This window comes from Erythrolamprus reginae, chromosome 1, assembly GCF_031021105.1.
Source record: "Erythrolamprus reginae isolate rEryReg1 chromosome 1, rEryReg1.hap1, whole genome shotgun sequence".
NCBI classification, from domain to species: domain Eukaryota; kingdom Metazoa; phylum Chordata; class Lepidosauria; order Squamata; family Dipsadidae; genus Erythrolamprus; species Erythrolamprus reginae.
In genome coordinates this window covers 340,114,176-340,131,785 of record NC_091950.1, presented here as the reverse complement: position 1 = coordinate 340,131,785, position 17,610 = coordinate 340,114,176, and the positions used below count along the sequence as shown (strand labels likewise).

General features: G+C 38.6%; 1 protein-coding gene across 6 annotated transcripts in view; it reads left to right on the top strand.

The window, feature by feature from the left end:
* Positions 1–17,610, top strand: part of CEP170 (centrosomal protein 170) — a 113,277-nt gene that overhangs the window by 70,635 nt on the left and 25,032 nt on the right. For 4 of the 6 annotated variants that reach the window (XM_070734028.1, XM_070734032.1, XM_070734029.1 and 1 more), the window contains 4 exons: positions 9,576–9,702; positions 10,453–12,288; positions 15,297–15,347; positions 17,201–17,435. In XM_070734028.1, the coding sequence (XP_070590129.1) occupies positions 9,576–9,702; positions 10,453–12,288; positions 15,297–15,347; positions 17,201–17,435 (2,249 nt within the window). The remainder of the gene's footprint in view (positions 1–9,575; positions 9,703–10,452; positions 12,289–15,296; positions 15,348–17,200; positions 17,436–17,610) is intronic. The other 2 variants (XM_070734031.1, XM_070734030.1) reach the window with 2 other exon arrangements.

The following is a 17,610-nucleotide window of genomic DNA, read 5'->3' as shown; positions in this document are numbered from 1 at the left end:
ATTCTTTATTAGAGCTTATGTATAATCTCTTAGTACTTAAAAAGCTATCCTCATACTTGCTTTTGTTCTGCTGCTATTCTATCTGCATATACACCATAGCAATGGCACACAGGATTTTAGGAAACTGATATAACCTAAATACTAGCTTTGTTGCATAAATATCACCATTCCTTTTAATGTTTGCTTACAGTTATTTGGAAAATTTGAAAGTCAAAGAAACAAAGCAGAGATGAAAAGAATTTGCTATTTTCTGATGGAAATTGTGTCATATTTTTGGAAGAAATTTCAAACATTCTATATCACTATACTAAAACTTGTTGATAATTTTTCACATCCAAAATTCTGCATGCATATGCAGATCTAAACCACAGATCAACAGATGTCAGTGTTCATCTGTTTTAAAGAAATATGATAGAAATAAACATATCCAAAGCTTAAGATGGCTTGTTACACCTACAATACACGGTTACAGAAGAAAATTAACGTTATAAATGAATAACCCTTATGTGTTATTCGTTTGCATGTGAAAACACATCTGCAGGTAAGGCTCTCACTTTAAGCACCCACCCTATCCCTACAACTATAGGATTGCCGCGAAACACTGTAAATCTAGGACAGGTTCACCCACTACATCCCTAACTTGTGAAAGTCACCACAGAGCTCCATGAGGTTCCATGAGGTTCAGAAAAGTTCATCAGAAAAACCAGAGCTATCACCCTGTAGCCTGGCTTGAGATGTGATGGCGGTGCCCAACTAGGAAGGCAAAGCTGTATCCCAGCGAAGATGAGACCATATCCCCAGACCATTAATACCGCTGTGGCAAGGCTACTGCCAATCCCCTTTACCAATTATGCCAATTATATCAAGTCCCCATTTCGCCATCGGATCCCTGCTGCAAATCTCTGCTACTTCCCCCGATTTCCTAGAGGCAGGCAAAGCCGCCATCAGTAGACAAAGCCACCATCGGGTCACCGTCGCAAATCTCCACTACTGCCACGGATTCCCTCAAAACAGATAAAGCCACTGCCACTACCTTGCAGATTCCACAAGTCCCCACTTTCTCCAAGAAACTCCTTTATTTTTCCATCCTGCTCACTGAAACTGGACAACATCATTGCTATGTCTGACAGGATCCATATCTTAGAAACAACAACAAAGACCCAACAAACAACCATAGAAAATATTGAAACAAAATTAGAAGCACAACTACTGGCATGCCTAGAATCACGACTAATAACATACCTATAATCATGTTTTACATCCTTGGGGGGGGGGGGAATCCAAGCACAGAAAAATGCAAACCCAACAAAACAAATATTTATTTATTCATTTGATTGATTGATTCCTATGCTGTCCAACTCTCTAGAGACTCTAGGTGACTCACAACGAGAATATAAAACAACAATAGTAATACAAAACCTCTAAAAACTGTTTAAAAATAATTTACAATTAAAACAGTTAAACCCCTGCATACCATTCATGGCTGGATCTTACTGGTTACCCCCATAAGATCAACGGCCAGAGGCTTGTGGAAAAACCAAGTCTTTACAGCTTTCTGGAAGACCAATGTGGTGGGGATGGTCCAGATCTCAGGAGGTAGCTGGTTCCAGAGAGCCGGGGCAGCCACAGAGAAGTCCCTTTCCCGTGGACCTGCCAGCCGACACTGTTTAGCTGATGGGGCCCGGATAAGATCAATTCTGTAGGCCATTACCGGTTGCTGGGAGCTATGTAGTATAAGGCAGTCTTGAAGATAGTATATCCCTAAGCCATGTAACCAACACAACTGCACCACCACCAACTCAATAATTACCCCAACCACAAGGACGTATCAACTCAACCACTGACTATAGTCAAAGACACCATCGAGCGCGAGCAAAAACGTCATAATACAATCCTATTTGGACTAGAAGAAAATGAGTCTGACATCACAAAAGTACGCAACATCATCAGCAACTATCATACACAATCCATTACCCCTGATGATATCACTGAAGTTTTCAGAGATGGCCCTGAGCACAAGAATAACGACAGCTCGGTGGCCCCCCAATTCTGCAGAGTGGTATAACAAGACCATTAAATGACAATTTATCTACATTATAAACTCCATTGACCGAAACAGTGTCAATCACAACAAATTTGGATCCAGACCAGATCTATTTCTATATCTCAACCAACTAGTAACAAACAATACTAGACTCAACAACTGCTTCAACCTCATATTCTGTGACAGCAAAAGCAATACGTACTTGACAAAATTAAGTAAATAAATAAAAATAAAATATTCTTATATTGGTATTTTTCTCTTACACTCTTGTTTTTACTTTGCTTGTTTTTTTACCCAAACTTCAATCTCATCTTTATCTTCCAGAATCCAATCTTGATGCTCTTAATCTTCATATTCAATATTTCTATATGGTAAATTTTATGCTAAACTTTCTTAATATAAATATCTGTTTTTATTCTCTTGTTTAAGATATTTTTATAATTAATAATAAAGAAAAGATAGATAAAAATCAGTAATAGATACTGATTTAAAGTAGCTAAATTGACAGCAAGACTTCATTAAAGGGAGAAGAAGCATGGGAAATGGTGGTGGTTTTCATTAATTCTTTGTTATTCAGAGATGTTATATATCCCATCCTAATACTCCCCTATAAGTTGGTTCTTATGTGGTGGGAAAATTCCTATCAACGTTTCCAAACTAGAAGTCTAGACCAGTGATGGCGAACCTATGGCATGGGTGCCACAGGTGGCACGCAGAGCCATATCTGCTGGCATGTGAGCTGTTCCCTTAGCTGAGCTCCAACTTGCATGTGTTTGTCGGCCAGCTGATTTTTGGCTCACACAAAGGCTCTGGGAGGGCAGTTTTGCCTTCCAGAGAGCCTCTGGGGAGATGGGGGAGGGCGTTTTTACCCTCCCCGTCTTCAGGGAAGCCTTTGGAGCCCGCAGAAGGTGAAACACGAGCCTACTGGGCCCACCAGAAGTTGGGAAACAGGCCATTTCCAGCCTCCAGGGGGCATGGGAGACTATTTTCGTCCTCCCCAGGCATTGAATTATGGATGTAGGCACTCACACATGTGTAATAGCGGGCACTCACGCTCTTTTGGCACCCAAGGGAAAAAAGGTTCGCAATCACTGGTCTAGACTATTCTTAAAGCAGTTTCATATACATAATCCAGCCAATCACTGTTGTTCTCTCAAATCAATATCCAGGGATAATGCTACAATTCTAATAAACATCCCTCACATTCATTATTTGAAATGGAAGTTTTTGAAGTGGAAGCAAGTATGATAGCTTGGGCTTCCAAATTATCATCATTAAATTCTAAAGGAAAGCTGTTTTCTCTAGACCAGTGATGGCAACCCTTTTATTCCTCGTGTGCCAAAAGAGCATGGGTGAGCGCTATCGTACATACACAAGTGCCCACACCCATAATTCATTGCCTGGGGAGAAGCTGGGGGAAGGTAAAAACACTCTTTCCCAGCCCCCTGGAGGTTCTCTGGAAGCCAAAAACGCCCTCCCAGAGCCTTTGTGAGCCAAAAATCAGCTAGCCGGCACACACATGCACGTTGGAGCTGAGCTAAGGCAACAGCTTGGGTGCCAACAAATATGGCTCCATGTGCCACCTGTGGCATCTATGCCATAGGTTCACCATCATTGCTATAGACCTTATATTTGGTCTAGTTTGAGTTTTAGAGAATAATAAAATCTAAAATTTGTCTATATTTACATGTTTGTCTGAAAAAAATAGTATTGATTGTTTAAATAGCATTAAAACAGGCAATTTTTATGACAAATATCAAATTGCCGTGTTAGTAAGCTAGCAATTGGTTGTGAATAGTATAATTTGCTTAGCCCTGACATGAATACAACAGATGCCAAACTGCATTCATCTACACTGTGACTGCTATTCAAGAACAGTCTCCCTCAAAAATATGAGCTGAGCTTTGCAAACAATTGATAATAATTTGTGTGTCGAGTTTCAGTTTAAATATAACTTTTCATTGTCAGATTTGTAATATTTCATAGATTATTTTTAATGGTTTTAGTTTATTAGTTAACACAACATATTATCACTTTTATCTATTTTCCCACATTTCATAATTTATTTTTGTAACTCAGAAGCACTAGGAACCTCTGCATCTGTCCAGGGTTTTTCATTTGACCATTAGAGATCATGTATTTTACTGAACTATTAGTTAAACATATCATTGTTATAAATATTTTGTATTTGTAATATGCAGAACATATTTTGAGCTTTTATTAGTGAGTATTGAAAGAATGTTAATATCCTTCAGAATCTGTAGTGACTCCATAACACATCCATAGCAACCGATATATACATATTCCATATGTCCTTTAATATGAATGTCATCAATAAAAGTCCAGCTGTAAGATGTTTAGGTCCCAAAACAAAACTTGAAGTAAACAAAAAGAAGCTAATGTATGGAATCATGGATTCTAAGCTTTTCGGGTGTTAAAACTGAAACTGATATATGGTGTAAGTAACAAGAAATTATTGACTTTCAGTATGTTTTTCCTGAATATTTTAGGTTTGCAGCAAAAGCAGCATTTATTAACATTTACTTAACATTAACTTTTCAAAGAAGTTGGTTGTAATGTAACCCTTTTATTCTGCTTTTGTAATTTAATTTAATTTCCCCCCTTTATTTTTATTTTGTCTTGAGAACAACAGCGTAAAAAAGAATTGATTAAGTGGTCAGAGGAACTGAGAATACACCCATAGTTTACTTGACAATTCTTTCATTGTTTGACATAGAACAATTCCACTCAATTTGATGGTATTATTTCAGAGGAAATTTAAAGAAAACAGAAGGGAAAACTGAAAGGCTTTATCAAAATTCAGAAAATAGATTTTTAGGCATTTGTGGTTTGTGCCAGTCTGATCACTTGAAGGAAATGCAATATAAAATAAAACTTTTGTTTCAAATCGAAACAAAAGTATATGCATTTTATCAATCATATGTTCATCATTTGAGCATAATTCATTTTCAAATTTTGTTTTATTGTATGTTTAAATTTTAACAATTTTTCTTTGCCTATTTTATTTTTCTATGAAATACTTATTAGGCTGAGGCCATAAAAGTATATCGGAGTATAGACTGGGTTTGTATCTATTCCTTATTTGTAATATTCCTGAAGAATCTAGTTTTTCCAGGCTTTTCATGTGGTAGCATTTGATACAGAACAGAAAATAATAAGAACAAGAAGTAGAGTAGAATAGAATAAATAGAATAGAAGTTGGAAGGAATCTTGGAGGTCTTCTAGTCCAACTCCCTGCTTAGAATAGAATAGAAGTTGGGTTTTTTGGCAGCTACAGCACACTGCTGGCTCATATTTAAGCGATTGTCCACTAGGACTCCAAGATCCCTCTCATAGTCACCACTGTTGAGCAAGATACCACATATACTGTACCTGTGAATTTCATTTTGTTAGATAACACCACTTATTCAAGTCTGTCAAGCTCCTGTATTTTAAGCCTATCTTCTGGAGTGTTGGCTATTCCTGCTAGATTGGTGGTGTTTGCAAATTTGATGAGTTCCCCATCTATCTAAATCATTGATGAATTTGTTGAAGAGTACTGGGCCTAAAACAGACCCCCTTGGGTACCCCACTGCATATCTCCCTTTTTGTAGATGCAGTTCCATTGAGGACTACATGTTGAGTGCAGTTGGTCAGCCAATTATGAATCCATCTGATGGTAATGCTGTCTAACCCACATTTTTCTATTTTATCAAGTAGTAGGTTATAGTTTACTTTCTCAAATGTCTACTGAAGTCCAAATAAATTATATCAACAGCATTCTTCTCACCCACCAATTTTGTCACTTTGTCAAAGAATGTAACAAGATTAGTCTGGCATGATCTATTTTTGACAAACCCATGTTGGCTTTGGTTATTATTTTGTTGGCTTTTTGGTGTTCGCTGATTCATTGCTTGATTATCTTTTTCAGAATCTTCCCTGGTATTGAGGTTAGGTCTATGGGTCTGTAGTCTCCTGATCTTTTTTTTCTTTTTTAAATATGGGAACTACATCAGCTCTTTTCCAGTCCTCTGGCAGTTCCCCAGTTCATTGTAAACATTTCTCAGATGAATAATGGTTGACCCTGCGTTTCTATTAATTGTAATATATTCCATGTTTTGACATGATCAGTACAAGGAAGGGGCTTGATGTGCTGAGTAGAGCAAACATAAATCTTTCTTCAACTCTAACAAATATACTGCAGATATCCAGATTCAAAAGGGGAAATATGATTCAGAGCATACTTCAGTATGCATGAACCACTGTTGACACTTCCTTAAAAATCCAATTGTTTTTCTTAGAATGGAACATAGCATCTATGTGGACCCAGAGAAAGATAAGAGTTACTAACAGGTGCTATGTGATATAACATAAACCTTATAATCACCCCAACTTCAGACGTGGATCAATGCAGAGCTGCATACTTTTGCTGTCTCTGTTACCCAGGTTATGTTAGGTACTTATTTCACCTCTCTGGCTTTTCTCTCTCTGACTGTGACAAAGCAACTGAAGGCAGGACAGGAAGCAATGGATGGAAACTAATCAAGGGGAAAAAACTCACCTAGAGCTAAGGAGAAGTTTCCTCATTTAGAACAATTAATGACTTGCCTCCAGAAGTTGTAGATGCCCCAACACTGGAGATTTTTAAGATTGGAAAACCATTTGTCTGAAGTAGTTAGAGGTAACTCTAACTGATAGAGTTACCTGCTTAAGTAGGGTGTTGGATTAGAAGACCTCCAACACTGTTATTCTGTTACTGACCCCCTTTGGTGTACTGTCCTAAAGAGAACAATTCAAATGGTAACACTGTGTCATTAAAATCCTTGAATTTTATTCCTCCTTTATTCCTCCTGGGACAATTTATTCTAGAAGAAAGCAAGAAGTGCAAAAAAAAAAAAATCAGGAATGGATGAGGCAAAATATTCTGAGATTTTACATCTGTTTCCTGCTGCTTCACCAGTTGGGCTACATGTCCTAAAGTGGTAGACTCATTTCCTATCAATACACATCAATCTGTGGTTCTTTCCAGGAAATGCTTGCTATATTACCCATTGAATGACTCTTGGAATGAGGTTAGCCCTCTTTTGATGCTGTTCTTTTTGGAAGGTGATGCAAGAATGATATTCTTGGATGAGTATCAGAATCAGTTGGGTGATTCTACCTGTTGAACATAGGGAAGCAGCTGTTAGAAAAAAAGGTTCGTTGCTACTTCAGGAATTATAGCCAATTTTTGACAATTAGATAATATAACAATTTTCTGATGCTGGGATGAACATGTGTGCATATTTTAAGTATTCCATTGATGTGGGCAAGGTCTATGGAACCTGGGATAGTAAAAGATTTGGTATTGGCAGAACATTATAGAGAAAGTGAGATTGGTTGAAATGTAAATACAGTGAGAAATTTAATTACAATTCTGAAAGCCATATTATTTATCAGGTCTATGGAATTATCATCTTGTAAAAAAAACCACCTGATCTTGTGACTCTATAACAGAGGTCTTCAAACATGGCAACTTTAAGACTTGTGGACTTCAACTCCCAGAATTCTCCAGCCAGCCATGCTGGCTGGAGAATCCTGGGAGTTGAAGTCCACAAGTCTTAAAGTTGCACAGTTTGGGGACCCCTGCTCTATAATATCAGATCAGTCTAAAATAATAAAGATCTTCACAATTTGCTTATAGACCAGAAGCATACTTGGCCAAGTATGTATAACAAAGACGAAGATGACATTAGATTACACAAGTGGGCTATGACAGCTAAATTAGTCAGATGGAGTAATAGAATGTAGCTGGAGGAAAAACCAACTTGGATGTGGCTAGGCAGAGTATTCAAGCCTTTGAAAGTTTAAAGAAGCAATATTCTGCATGTGTGTATTCACAAAACCCATTAGATGCTTTGAATCATGAGGGGCTCGCTTGGCCCTCCTCTTCTCAGAATTCTGCTGCTAATCCCTCAAAGATTTAAATATAATACTTTCACGAGAATGATTAATTCAACCATGAATTATTTTCAGCTTCGAGTAAATACTACTGTTTCCTGGACGTCAGGATCAGAAGAATAACTGAGTCCATATTGGTTCTCTGCTTGATTCTTTTGTTAGCCATTTTATGTATTTTGGTTTTGTAAGTTCTGATTTTGGGGGTTTTTTAGTGCCCAAAATCATTTTTCTGTGTGATGGGCAGCTATTTAAACATTTGAAAGGAATATTAAATATTTGCTTCCCTTTCAGAAAAGGACTTTAGTACTCTGGTGGATGAAAATTGGAACCTCTAGCGCATACTAAAATGCTATGGTCTAAAAACTGATGTAATACTCAGTCACATTGGAGTCAGGAAGAGTACAAAGAGATCATATTACACTTGTTCTTAAAGCACTTTCACTGTCTGGCTGTTTGTTTCTGAATAAATAGAGAAGGCTGACCAAAACTCCATAACACATTTGTATTCTGTGTTATTAGTGCATATTGGAATGTACAACAATATGGGGTGATTTATATAGGAACTTTGCCATTATTTAGAAATAGTTCACACAGAATTATTCCTCTCAATTTCTTCTTAGTTGATTAAGTTGATTAGCGGTAAAGTACTAAGTGACTGCTACTCTAAATTTGTCACTTCCTTTGTTTCAAACCATTATTGAATCTTGTTTGTAATCCTGACTTGCACTCAATGTTTAAACCAGGTATGTCAAGCTTTTGGTTTGTGTGGCCCCATTGAGCGAAGAGGAATTGTCTTAGGCCACATATAAAGTACCTAATATAATGTATATAAATAATTGATTTTGTTCATTTTAAAAATATTTTTTATAAAAATCTTGTGGGGCTGCATTGCAAATTGTCCGTGAAGTGTGGATTGGACACAACTAATTTAAACAGTGACTCATCCAACATTCCAGAAAACTCACGGGAAATAGGAACTATTTTGTCAGTGGAAATTGAAAGCAGAAGATAGAGAAAATATTCAGAAGAGAGAAAGAATATTCAGACTTACTTCAAGTATGCCAAGTATGGATTGTTGCACATATCATGCTTCTTGGTTACTGATTCTTTCTCTCCCCCCCCCCCCGCCCCCGGATTTACTCTGATATGTGAGTAAAAATGTGTTTCCAAAGAACAGTTGGCCTGAATATATTGAAAGACACGGTTCTTTAACCAAGATGATAAAATACCAACAGTTAAGATGATGTTTTTTTAAAAAAATGAATACATTGGTTTTAAAACACTATACTAAACTGGTGCCGATCTATGATTTTATTTATTTATGCATTTATTGGCTGCATGTGTATTCATCCTCAGCAAACTTTCTACTTATTATTATTCTGTACTTCCTAGGTAAGCTTATAAAAATACTCTTACAGTGTGGATTTTAAAACATAATTTCTGTTATATCTTAATTTTCTTCAGACTTTTCAGCTTTTTACTTTAAAATGCGTAAGACCTGATCCTGTAAATATTTACCATAGGACATTTTTGATTAGATTGTTTGGTTTTATTGGGTGTGTAACGGATCTTCTTTAAAATCCCATATTAGGAAAGCACTGGCACATCTGGAAGCAAGCGCTGGGTGTCACAGTGGGCTAGTTTGGCTGCTAATCATACAAAACATGAAGAAAATGAAGTACGGATGGAGTCACCTACGCTTGTTCATCTAGAAAATGGTACCACATCTAATACCTGCAGCTCTTTTTATACTATATCTTTTTAGTCACTTTTTGGGTTTGATTATCAATTATCTTTTTAGTTACATTTTGGGTTTGATTAATGCAGTGCTTCTCAATTATTTTCTGTTACACTCACCCACCCACCTCCGGAAGAAGTAAACATTTTGTGCCTCCCCAACACTCCACTGGGATGATTATTTTCAATATTTGGCACGTTTTCGCTGAAAAAACTTAAGCGGCTTATCAGTGTGATTGGGGTGTGTTGGGTTTAAGTGACTTCTTAATTTATTTGGCTTCATGCTCTCCGCTGCGGATATTTTTAGACATAATAAACATGCTGATCTTTCCTCGACTCCCACCGTAGTCACAGTGAAGCCAAATGCTACATACGCTTCATCCTTGTCTTAGCTTTCAGGAGACTTATATTTGTCTCATTATCGCCATCTCTCTCCTCCATTCTTTTTATCCCTGTTAAATATTTTTCCATGGTGTCTCTTAAGGGTTTGTTTTCTGCACTTCATATCTCCTGCTCTGTGCTGTGTGCTATTGTTCAGTGCAACCCCCCCCTCAAACCCTTCAAAAAACATGTTCCACAGGGTCGCGCCCCCTCCCGCCGGCATTGTTCCATGCCCCCCTGGGGGGAGGCACTCCACTATTTGAGAAGCACTGGATTAATGAGTTAATACTCAGATATATTAAATTTTAGAATTCCAGCTTAACTTTTGTTTCCATTTGATTTGATTTTAGACACTGAGATCAATGAATCTGGCCTGTCAATTAGAAGTTCTGGCTCAATTACCTCTTTAACCAGCCTAGATCGAAAAAGAAGGACACTCCCCCAGTTGCCAAAGGAGGAAATTGCTGTTGTTGAAGGACAAAAAGCAAAAGTCTCAGCCCATCACAGATCAGAGATAGGTGAAAAACAGGACACAGAACTTCAAGAGAAAGAAACCCCAACTCATTCTCAAAAAGAAATAGGATACGCCACTGATAAAAGCCTGACTAAAGCCAGCAGGATAATAAATGGCCTTTCTACTAAAGCAGATAAGACGGTTTTTCATTCCAGTAGTTGCCTCTCTTCTGAAAAAGAGAAACATGAAAATGGCAAAGAAACATCTATGGTAAAGCAGTCTTTAACTAAAATTCAGAAAGAACAAAATGAGCTGACACATTGGATCCCAGCTAAAATATCTTCTGCAAGAACTGCAAGCCAGGTTGAAAAAGGGAGAGAGGAATCTTCTGTTTCCCATAAATTGGATATGAAAGAGAAGGCATCAGGGCGTGGTGTAGTTAAAACAGAAGTTAAAGTGGCCCAAAGTGAAGGGAAAAGAAGGAAACCTGAGGAAGCCAAATTGCAACCAACTAAAGGACTTGGTGGAGATAAGAAGGAAAGCTCAAAGCCATTAGTAAGACAAGGCAGCTTTACTATAGATAAACCAAGTGCAAATATACCCATAGAATTAATTCCTCATATTAATAAACAAGGAATTCCTCCATCAATTTCTTTAACATCCACCAACAAAGCAAGTGATAAAAATGATTCAGTGGAAACAGATCCTGGTCTAGATACAACTCTCATTTTAAAAGATACAGAAGCTGTAATGGCTTTTCTTGAGGCAAAGCTGCGTGAAGAAAATAAAACAGATGAAGGACCTGACACTCCCAGCTACAATAGAGACAATTCCATTTCACCTGAATCCGATGTGGATACTGCTAGTACAATTAGTTTAGTTACCGGAGACAGTGAAAGAAAAACCACTCAGAAACGTAAAAGCTTTACTACCCTCTATAAAGATCGATGTTCAACTAGTTCTCCCTCAAAAGATACTTTAAAGTCATCTTGTTCAAATACCAGTGACAAAATGGAGAAGAAAACGAAAGGCCGCACCTCAGAAGCTAATTCAAGGGGTGATGCACGCAAAATTGCACAGAGTAGTGGAAGAATAAGGCAGCCCTCAGTAGATTTAACAGATGATGATCAAACGTCTAGTGTACCTCATTCTGCTATTTCTGATATTTTATCTTCTGATCAGGAAACATGTTCTGGCAAATCACATGGAAGGACTCCTTTTACCTCAGCAGATGAGCATTTGCATTCCAAAACGGAAGGAATTAAATTAGCTAAGTTGAAATCTTCTTCACCATCAACTGGGCAAGTCAGTAAGTCAATCACTCTTCCAAGACCTCGCCCTACAAGGACTTCACTGTTACGGAGAGCACGGCTTGGTGAAGTGTCAGATAGTGAACTTGCAGATGCAGATAAAGCATCAGTTGCTTCTGAGGTATCAACCACAAGTTCTACATCTAAGCCTCCATCAGGAAGGAGAAATGTTTCAAGAATTGATCTGCTTGCCCAGCCACGGAGAAATAGACTTGGTTCTTTATCAGCACGAAGTGACTCTGAAGCAACAGTGACTAGAAGCTCTACATCTCGTACTTCAGACACCATAATTAGAAGTGGCATTAGACTAACACCACCCGCAGACAGTACTAAAGTTTCTCCTAGAATTAGAGCTAACAGCATTTCTCGCCTATCAGATTCCAAATCCAAATCTCTGTCTTCAACCCATAACTCTCCATCAGGTATGAGATACTTTCCATCTTATCTCTAATACTTTAATTTTTTACCACTTTCTGTTTTCATTTGGTCAAATTAAAATTCCCCACTGATTTTGCTTATCAGAAGATCGCAAAAAGGGATTACATGATCCTGGACACTGCAGCCATCATAAATATGAACTAGTTGCCAAGCATCCAAATCTTGGTCACATGACTGTGAGATGCTGCAATGGTCATAAGTGTAAAAATCAGTCATGCCACTTTTTTCAGTGATGATGTAACATTGAACGGTCACTAAATGAACTGTTGTAAGTTGAGGACTACCTGTATGCTTTTTCGCTACAATACTTGAGGACTCAAAAAAAGATTAAAGGATTCTGGATTGTAGATTTTCTTCCCAATTCTGACATTTAGGGTTCATTCATGTTGAACTTAAACTGCAGTGACCTAATTTTGTGTTGCAGTTTAGTACATAATAGCACTGAATGTGGCCTGCCCAATTACTCAGTTTCATTCAGCTACTGGTAGTCATTGAAGTCTGCATCAAAGACATGTAATTTTTATGTGACTGACACTATAAATTGAAACATACCTGCAAAATACTGCTCTTCTGCCATATGATGATTGTAAAGCTTGCTTAATTATTAACATTCTGGGTAGAATTTAAAGAAGTACAGTGATCCCCCGCTCGTTGCGAGGGTTCCGTTCCAGGACCCCCCGCAACGAGCGGGATTTCGCGAAGTAGCGCTGCGGAAGTAAAAACACCATCTGCGCATGTGCAGATGGTGTTTTTACTCCCGCAGCGCTAGCGAGGAGCCGAAGATTGGGGGCGGCGCGGCTGTTTTAAAATGTCGCCGCCGGCATGGGGGGCTTCCTAGCAGCCCCCCAAACCCGGGTTGGGGGTCCGGGGGGTGCTGGCAAGCCCCCCATGCCGGCGGCGACATTTTAAAACAGCCGCGCCACCCCCAATCTTCAGCTCCTCGCTAGCGGGCAGGCAGGCGGCAGACAAGCCGTTCGCTGGCGCTGTCTGTCGGCGCTTTCGAGCCGAGTCCCAGAGCGAATTCGCTCCGGGACTCGGCTCGAAAGCGCCGACAGACAGCGCCAGCGAACGGCTTCTCCGCGCTGTCTGTCGCCGCTTTCGAGCCGAGTCCCGGAGCGAATTCGCTCCGGGACTCGGCTCGAAAGCGCCGACAGACAGCGCCAGCGAACGGCTTCTCCGCGCTGGCTGTCGCCGCTTTCGAGCCGAGTCCCGGAGCGAATTCGCTCCGGGACTCGGCTCGAAAGCGCCGACAGACAGCGCCAGCGAACGGCTTCTCCGCGCTGGCTGTCGCCGCTTTCGAGCCGAGTCCCGGAGCGAATTCGCTCCGGGACTCGGCTCGAAAGCGCCGACAGACAGCGCCAGCGAACGGCTTCTCCGCGCTGGCTGTCGCCGCTTTCGAGCCGAGTCCCGGAGCGAATTCGCTCCGGGACTCGGCTCGAAAGCGCCGACAGACAGCGCCAGCGAACGGCTTCTCCGCGCTGGCTGTCGCCGCTTTCGAGCTGAGTCCTGGAGCGAATTCGCTTCAGGACTCAGCTCGAAAGCGGCGAGAATGAACGGCGTGGGCGGGCGAAGGGCGGGCGGCAGCGAGGAGTTTGCGTGGGCGGTGGGGAAACTCCTTGCTGATGCCCGCTGCTCGCCCTCCCGCCAGCAAGAGGGGGAAGACCCATGGAAGCCGCCCAGCAGCTGATCTGCCGGGCGCCATCTACGCATGCGTGCCCATAGAAAAGGGCACACATGCGCAGATGGTTTTTTGACTTCCGGGTTGAAAAATCGCAAATTACCCTGTTCGCAATGGTCGGGGACGCAATAACCGGGGGATCACTGTACTACAGGGATAACATTTGCATTAATGTTTTTAAGGCCACACTGTCTATTTAGAATATACCAAAGCTTTGAAAGGTTTATGAAATCATGTGACAGTTTTAGCTGTAATAACTTAAAGATATGTTGTGAGCCACTCCAAGTCCACGGGGTGGGGTGGCATACAGGTCAAATGAATAAATAAGTAAGTAAGTAAGTAAGATAAAATTTCTATGCATGCCCAGGCATATTTAAAATCTGACTATTGGATGGAAGTCTTATTACATACTTCTGAGTATGGTATGCTGTAGTTTAAGCATCCTTTCAGTTATTCCGTTGTGGTTACTTATAAATTAGTTTTCATTTCTTTGGGACTTTCATTAGAGCTTAATAGCAGAAGCATCAGAAAATTTACCCCAGTCTAGAATAAGGTTAAATATCCACAGTGCTTTGCCTGTGGTTTCCATCAACATATTTGTAGTCCATCCTCCTCCTAAAATTGTTATTCAAATACAGTAGCAAAATGACTGACTTTATATCATTTTAAAGGTGACAATAGAAACAGTTGCCTTCTGCTTCTTTTCTTACCCTTAATTCAAATCAGCCTGTTTGTGGAGTTTCTCAGTCATCCAGGTCATGGTTGTCCAAAAGGTATTTTTTTCCAAAAGGCAACTGGACTCTCTTGTTTTCTCTTTGAAAATATTTGACTTAACATCCACAAAGCTTCTTCAGTTCAATTCAGTTTTGGAAAAGCACCTTTGATCATTGAAGATCAGTTCTTCAATTGTCGAATTCCATGCACTAGGTATATAATTGAAAAGAATATTATCCTCTGAAAAGTTTAGTATTTGTCACATAATCATACTCAATGCAGTACTCTCTTCCAAAACTTTGTAAGTATGAATTAGTTTTATCTTAATTATACCTAGCCAGTATCACTTTTTAAATATTGTTATTATTCCAAATAATTTGTTATTAAAATTTCATTAGTGATTCTCCTCTCTGCAATGTAGATTGATACTTAGATTTTCAAATTGAATTGAATGCCAGAAATAATTTAGTGAGTTGAAATGTGTGAGTAGTGGGCCTATTATTTCCACATCTTTTGAAAAATTGTGGAATTTATTACCTTTAAAACAAATGCATTAAATCCGTATGTGTCAATAACATGATAACACATTTTTGTACACAGAGATATATCATCTTCTTCCAGACCCAGATCCTGCTGTTGAAACTTACAGTGGTAGAGTACTGGACATCATGTATTTTAAAATTTTCACCCCTATTTTTTTCTCTAAATACTCATGTTGTACAATGCTGAGTTGCAGAATTAGTTTTAAATATGTATTTTAAAAAAACTAATTGAAATTTTATTTTGAATGAGCAATTTGAAGGTATAGAAGAATTTTGAGCTCAACGATATTTAGCCCTAGACCAGAGGTCTTCAAATTTGGTAACTTTAAGACTTAGCCCTAGATCAGAGGTCTTCAAATTTGGTAACTTTAAGACTTGTGGACTTCAACTCTCAAAATTTTCCAGCCAGCCAGAAGTCCACAAGCCTTAAAGTTGCCATGTTTGAGTAGCCGTGCCCAAGATAATTGAACTCTATTCAGAACTGTCCATGACTTTGTGTTTACAGTCAGTAGAAGTATTTTTCCTGCTTATTAAATTTTTTTAAAAAAGGAATATTGAGAATTTGATACTAAATCAAGTCTGTTAGAATTATCATGGTAAATTTGAAAGAAAATAGTTTTCTGGAACTAGCTTTCTATTTTTAAAACATTGCAATAACCCATATTTCATTTAAGAATTGTCTGCCTTCATTTAAAATCACAGTTATAGCCATTATTTAAACATCTAATGGGGGGCTCAAGTTTCTAGAAGAGTCATCTGCGCACATAATCAAACTGAACAGACGAGACACCTACTTTTCAAGGCCCCACAATTTTAGGATTTTTGGCTTTATGAATTTAGTAAATGATTTTCAGTTGGAAAAAACCAAACAAGACCATATCAGTTTATTCTCCATGGCACCTGAGAGTAAGACAAGGAGCAATGGGTGAAAGTTTGTCAGAGGGGAGTTCAGCCTGGAAATAAGGAGGAATTTCCTGACGGAATAATTACCGTAATTAGCTTGCTTCCTGGAATTGGGGGTGCTCCATTACAGGGAGTTTTGAAGGAAATATTGGATAGCCATTTGTCCAGGCTGGTATAAGAATTCCTGCTTTGGACTAAAAGGTCTCCAAGGTCTTTCTAGTCTTATGATTCTATGAAATTTAGGCACTTGGTAATTATAGACTTTAAGAAAAATGGCAGGTAAAGACATTTGGTACTGATCATTTTTGGTACTCATTGCGCTCTCGGAACCAATTGGTTCCGGAAGCACAATGAGTACCAATGTACCACTGTAATTGTTATATCATTGGTGCTATATTGGCATGAGCCTCCCTTTCATGCTTTAAAAAGAAAAAATCATTTTAGTGATTCTCAATGTCTTATGTGAAAGTGAACATTATCTTTGTTAAATCTGCCACTGTTATTTCTTAGAAAAATAACAGCAGCCCTTATTGCTGTTGTTATTTCCCACTTTTTATATATATATTCAAGATGGTGAACAAACCCAATATTCCTACCTCTTTTCCTCACAATTCCGCAAACTCAAAAAGTGCCCTTATAATAGTCAATATCTCTTAGTATTTTCTAACTGGATTTCAAATGATACAAATTATAATTTTTCATCTCTAAATCATCCCATTAATAGTACTTATATTTCTATTTGTTGTCAAATATGTAGTTACTCATTTTTTGAAATTGGAATGATTTACAAAAAAAACCATACAGTTTCACTGTATTATCTTATTATTTAGACTAATATTAATATTCTTATTAACTCAACATTGTACACAGAGTACTTTTTCACATTTTGTCAATTAGTGTTTATTATTTAACAAAATTCTTTTTTTTTTAGTTTCAAATTAGTCAGCACTTTAATGAGACATTTGGGGTTTGGTATTAAGCAACTTTGGTATGATATCATGTTGTATTATCTGTAACAAATATAACAATAATTCTTTTTCAATAATTAAACTAATTTAGTAAATTCAAGATGGAGGCGCTTTCCTACTGATTATGCTTCCACCTCAGAAGATGAATTTGGATCAAACCGTAATTCTCCTAAACATGCCCGTCTACGTACTTCTCCAGCCTTGAAAACTACTCGAGTGCAGAACGTTGGAACACCAGTACAAAGTAGCAATGCAATGAAGCATAGGATAAAAGAACAGGAAGACTACATTCGTGATTGGACTGCTCATCGAGAAGAAATAGCGAGGTTGGCTTTCCAAGAAATAATAACTTCAAAAAGCAAAAGCAAAAGACATTAATTATAGCCTCTCTTTCACTCATAATTTTGGCACCATCAGGACAATTAGCACTGTCTGCAGCAAATCACAGTGATGCCAAAAAATGGCAACATGCAGTGATGTTAGCATGCAATTTCTAACTTG